This window comes from Portunus trituberculatus, chromosome 36, assembly GCF_017591435.1.
Source record: "Portunus trituberculatus isolate SZX2019 chromosome 36, ASM1759143v1, whole genome shotgun sequence".
Taxonomy (NCBI): domain Eukaryota; kingdom Metazoa; phylum Arthropoda; class Malacostraca; order Decapoda; family Portunidae; genus Portunus; species Portunus trituberculatus.
The window spans coordinates 3,099,225-3,105,209 of record NC_059290.1 but is presented as its reverse complement, the minus strand read 5'-3'; the positions used below and the strand labels follow the sequence as shown (position 1 = coordinate 3,105,209).

The 5,985-nt window shown below is 42.1% G+C and overlaps 1 protein-coding gene across 1 annotated transcript in view; it reads left to right on the top strand.

Annotated features, from left to right (window-relative positions):
• The first annotated feature begins 849 nt into the window (after positions 1-849).
• LOC123513385 overlaps positions 850-5,985 on the top strand; it is a 161,091-nt gene continuing 155,955 nt past the window's right edge. Inside the window, exon 1 of the mRNA XM_045270512.1 lies at positions 850-941. Within this exon, the coding sequence (XP_045126447.1) occupies positions 856-941 (86 nt within the window). The 5' untranslated portion in view covers positions 850-855. The remainder of the gene's footprint in view (positions 942-5,985) is intronic.

The window sequence follows — 5,985 nt, the reverse complement described above, 5'->3', positions numbered from 1 at the left end:
TCTCTCTCTCTCTCTCTCTCTCTCTCTCTCTCTCTCTCTCTCTCTCTCTCTCTCTCTCTCTCTCTCTCTCTCTCTCTCTCATTATTTTGTTGCTTAACTTTTTTTTCTTTGCTCCTTCATATCACGTGGCGTGCCATAGGTAAGCACTCTGCGTGCCAAGTCTGGCACGCGTGCCATAGGTTGCCGACCCCTGCTTTAAGGGAATGCATCTCGCTATAATTTGAGGCAGACTATCAACTTTGCCTCTCATTATCATTATCAAGTATAAGGAACGATTCGTTGGCATTAGTAAGCATCCCTCGGTAACAAAAGACAGATTGATGCTTTAAGGGAATGGATCTCGCTATAATTTAAGGCAGACTATCAACTTTGCCTCCCATTATCAAGTATAAGGAACGATTCGAGGTATTAGAAGCGGTTCGTGAAGCTTCGTAACTGCACCTTTACGACAAAAGACGAAATATTGCAGTCTCTCAATTGATTTTGGCTACAAGGTGAGATAAACGACTAATTTTCGCTGCAGCGTGAGGTAAACGAGGTAATAGAGGCAGTTTCAGGGATAGGGGCGCCGTGATTGGTTAGCGGCAGCCAGTCACAGCCGGGCGCACCTGCCGCCACTCGGGGCAATCAAGTCTTCAACAAGGACAACTACTTAACTATATCACTCACTTCAAGAGCGGGACTGCAGGCTCCACTATTTTGTACCTTGACATTGTCCTTTGATTTATTCTCTGGCAGGAATAAAATGATGTTAGTGAAGAGAATATGATGCAATGCACGTGGTTGGAATCAGTCATGTGCCGCATCATTGGAACCTATCGGAGCATTGACGCTGGCGGCGGTATTGTGTCTTCCATGTGTGTGTGTATGTGTGTGTACGTGTGCTTTTATCCTCACGTGTTCTGCATTCTGTACAAATCCCTGCCGTTGTTAGCTGCGAGGTGAGTGCCATGTCCCGAGGCAAAGCGGTGGTGTGGCTGGGGTGTTGGATGGCTGTCCGTGCTCCTCGATGGACGGGGATTAAGAATTGCCTGTTGTTGTGTTGGCGTTACGTTGTCATGGCGTTGCTACCTTGCCTTGTCTATTCCTCGTGTTTATCTCACTGCGCGGGGCCAGTGAGGGTTATCAGCTCAAACTGCTTGCATCGCTACTACTTTCAAAAGGCTGTAGTTTAGGCCACACTGGTTTTTATGGGTATTTTCAAGCTTTCAGACATAGATTGACAAGATTTTTACATTACTGAAGGGAGAAATAGTCTTGAGAACATGTCTAATAATTTCTGTGACCTCTGAAAACAGTCGCGGTGAAAGAGCGAAGTGTTTTAACTAGGATATGGGGTTGGTGTGTGGACGACGGCGAGAGGCAGGAGAGAGCGTGGCGATGCTGGTGACAGACAGAATACGTGGTGGCTGTGGGGGTGTGGGTCATTAGTAGATTGAATAAGGTGAACGTGGTTTTCTTTTTGCTCAGTCGCTGCAGGTGTGCCCGCTTTACCTGCGAGTTTTAAGGTCAACGCTGGTTTATTTATCGCTTCACTTTATCACGAGGGTATCACGGTGGTTTTATCTTGACGCTTCTGCCTTGTCAATAGAAGAAAACGTTATGTAGGAGAGACTGAAGTACTTAAGTCCGTATTCAGAAACTTTTTATTCTCGCACCATGATTCTTTCTTTTTTTTTTTTAAGAGATGACTAGTGGAGTTTTCAAGAGTATTTCTCCAGTTAGTAATATAGAAATCCTGTCACTCTGCCTCTAGAAACGTAAAAATACCTTAAAAACTCGTGTCAATTTAACTCCTTTAGTACTGGGACACATTTTTATCTTGAGATTTGTGTACGATTAGACCATTTTATTGACATTAAGAACGGTCTATGGAAGTCAGAAGATTAATGGCCACAATCTTCACTATTTTAAACCCCACACGAGTTTCTGAAGCTGTATAAAATCACCAGAATGAATATGTAAACACGTCATGGGACTGAAGGGGGTTAAATAAAGCTTTTTAAAATAGTGAAGGTGAAGCAGAGAAGTGTCTGATGATACGAGCCTTAGGGATTGGCAGGAACCGACACATGCTTGAGCTTCCAATGCGTGAAGGGAATATTCCGAATCACATTTACTCTGCACTACATTGAAAAAAAAAAGGCTCTAGTTGAAATTACAGTAGTTTTGAAGGGCGCTTTCATGGTTGTAGTGACAGAATAACAAAACCAACAATATTTCTACGTTACTAACAGGAGAAACAGTCTTGAGAACCCGGCTATTGCTCTCTGTGGCCTTGGAAAGTAGTGGTGAGGGAGTAAAGTGTTTCGATTACCGCCTTGTGTCTTATTGGATGATTTCTTGGATAACTGGTGTTGGTTACGGTGGCGCGGCGGTGAGCTGGTGGTGGGTGACGGGCGGCGGCGGTGTTGTCAGGGTGTGTGATGGGCGGTGATGGGCGTGCAGGTGGGGAGGTGCAGAGGGATTAAATAATGTAAGGCTGGTTTTTGCTGAGGCGTCCCCACTGTGCTATGTACTGATGTGTGTGTGAGAGAGAGAGAGAGAGAGAGAGAGAGAGAGAGAGAGAGAGAGTTACTGATTTTTTTTTTTTTATGCCTCCGTTTATCTTGTAAGTTTGCTGACAGTCTTATCTCCACCCATCTTTCTTAGTCTCCTTTACACACACACACACACACACACACACACACACACACACACACACACACACACACACACACACACACACACACACACACACACACACACACACACACACACACACACACACACACACACACACACACACACACTCTCTCTCTCTCTCTCTCTCTCTCTCTCTCTCTCTCTCTCTCTCTCTCTCTCTCTCCTTTTGTTCTTCTTGTTCTTCATGTTCTTGTTGTTCTTGTTCATCATCATCATCATCATTTTCTTCTTCATCTTCTTCTTCTTCTTCTTCTTCTTCTTCTTCTTCTTCTTCTTCTTCTTCTTCTTCTTCTTCTTCTTCTTCTTCTTCTTCTTCTTCTTCTTCTTCTTCTTTCCTTTTATCATTAGTTTATTTCTCTTCTACTATTTCTTGATTATTCTAGGTCAAGTTACCTCGTGAGGAAGGCAAAGTTTGTTGTTGCCTATGTATCGTGTCCATCTCTCTCTCTCTCTCTCTCTCTCTCTCTCTCTCTCTCTCTCTCTCTCTCTCTCTCTCTCTCTCTCTCTCTCTCAGTGCGTCAAGTAAGTTTCCACACTGGTTTTCTTCTGATCTAAGTGGAGTGAGCAAGATTTAAGGCCCTTGTTAAGCTGCAGTTTGGCTCAATTGACTGGTACAGTAGCTGAGAGAGAGAGAGAGAGAGAGAGAGAGAGAGAGAGAGAGAGAGAGAGAGAGAGATCCACTCACTCACATCACTCAAACACTCACTTCTATAACATACGGCACCGTTTTGTATATATCTTTTATGATTTATTGTGATCTTAACCCCTTTAAGTACATGGACGCTTTTCTATATTCATTCTGCTTACTATTTGGTGATTTTATACAGGTTCAGAAACTTATGTGGAGGATTGAAATAGTGAAGACTGTGGCCATTAATCTTTTGACCTCCATAGAGCCTTCCTAATGTCAATAAAATGGTCTAATCCTGTCCAATACTCAAGGTATAAATGCATCCCAGTACTGGAGGGGTTAAGTTGACACGAATTTTTACGTTTATAGAGGCATAGTGACAGGATTTCTATATTACTAACTGGAGATACACTCTTGAAAACTCCGCTAGTCATCTCTTAAAAAAAATAAGAGTTTCTGAATACGGATTGATTAATTGTACAGATATGATTTTTTTTAATTTATTTATTTTTCTTTTTATACTATGTGGGCTTTTCACGTGAATTTATTGGCTAAAGATGATACTTTTTGTGGTACCTCCTATCTTAAAGCCCACCCGCTAAGAAACCGTTGCCCCGAGTGAGGAAGCCCAACCTACACTCGGACCGTGGGCAGGATTCGAACCCGTGCGCTTGGAGACCCCTCGGACCCCAAAGCACGCATGGTTCCACTGTACCACGGCGACCACGGTTGAGTTCGTTCTTTACATCTTTGAAATAAGGATAACCTTTATTTTATTTATTTCTTTTACGTAGGAAGATGACCGGCCCAAAGGCAAAAAAAGAAAAGATTGAAATAAGAAAAAGGCCCAAAAAGAGTAGAAAAGCGTCAGCCAAACTAGGGGATCAAATCGCCTAAAACAGACCACAGTATCATAAGGGTTTGGAGGTTCAGAAACGATGAATTGTTAAAACCCAAGTCCCCTATAGGCATTCGGATGTTTAATGTACAAACACACTAACAGAATTGGCAATATTATAGGCATTTGCAGGTTGAAGCTACATATAAACAAACAGACCAAAAATAATATAAGTTTTTGTAGGTTTAGATTACATATAAACTGACAGACAACCCAAATTAACGTAAGAATTAGGAGGTTTGAAATACACAAACTAGTAGAGCACTATTATAAAATTCAGTGGCTTAACCCCTTCAGTACTATGACGTGTTCTGATTACTTTTTTGGCGATTTTATGCAGCTTCAGAAACTTACGTGGGGATTAAAATAGAGAAGTCTGTGGCCATTAATCTTCTGACCTTTATAGACCCTTCCTAATGTCAATAAAATGGTCTAATGGTACACAAAACGAATGGTAAAAATGTGTCCCAGTACTGAAGGGGTCAATGTACAAATAAAGTATTGTACACCATTCTAAGCATCTCGAGGTTCAAAGTGCAGGTATACTCAAATACACCGTTTTACTATACACAATTAGAGTTTTTAAGTGTATTTAGAGTTTTTAGGTGAATTAAGAGGTTTTAAGGTGAATTGGTAGTTTTAAGGAACATTTTAAGGTGAATTATGATTTTAAGGTGCATTTTAAGATGAATCAGGAGTTTTAAGGTACATTTTAAGGTTAATTAAGATTTTAAGGTGCATTTTAAGGTGAATTAAGATTTTTAAGGTGCATTTTAAGGAGAATTAGGAGTTTTAAGGTGAATTAGGAGTTTTTTTTAAGGTGCATTTGGAGTGTTAAGGTGAATTTGGAGGTTTAAGGTGTAAATAGACAGATTCCGCACCACCAAAGGTATTCAGAGACCCAAGTTAAGGTACAAATACACAGACACTCCACCACCAAAGGCATTCAGGGACCCAAGTTAAGTGTGGATGTCAGAAAGTCTCGCCGCTAGCTGTGCATGGGAGCGAGAGGGGGAAAAGATGCATTGGTTTTCTCGCTTCTCTGTATTTCTGTGGTGCTGTGGTGGTGTTGTGTTGTGGTGTTCTGGTGTGGTGGTGTGTTGTGTTGTGGTGTTGCTGTGCTGTGGTGCTAATCTTCTATTCCAGTCGATTTATTTTATCGCTTCCCTTTATTACTGTGGTATATTATGGTGCTGTGGTGTTGTGGTGTGGTGCTGTGGTGTTATTGTGATGTGGTGCTGTGGTGTTGCTGTGCTGTGCTGTGGTGCTAATCTTCTATTCCAATCCATTCGTTTCCTGACTTCCCTGTATTGCTGTGGTGTTGTATTGTGGTGCTGTGGTGTTGTGGTGGTGTGATTCTATTCCAGTCCATCCTTTGTTTCTCGTGTTGACACCTTCGTAGTGTTTGTGGTGGTGTTTGGTTTGAACTTCTCATGTTTGTGTGTTTGTGTATCTGTGTGTGTGTCTGTGTTAATTTTCTTTGTGTGTGTGTGTGTGTGTGTGTGTGTGTGTGTGTGTGTGTGTGTGTGTGTGTGTGTGTGTGTGTGTGTCTGTGTCTGTGTCTGTGTCTGTCTGTCTGTCTGTCTGTCTGTCTGTCTGTCTGTCTGTCTGTCTCTCTCTCTCTCTCTCTCTCTCTCTCTCTCTCTCTCTCTCTCTCTCTCTCTCTCTCTCTCTCTCTCTCTCTCTCTCTCTCTCTCTCTCTCTCTCTCTCTCTCTTCCCAAGTCCTGCTTTCCTTAGTTTAAAGTCACTCTGATTTATAAAGATCGTAAA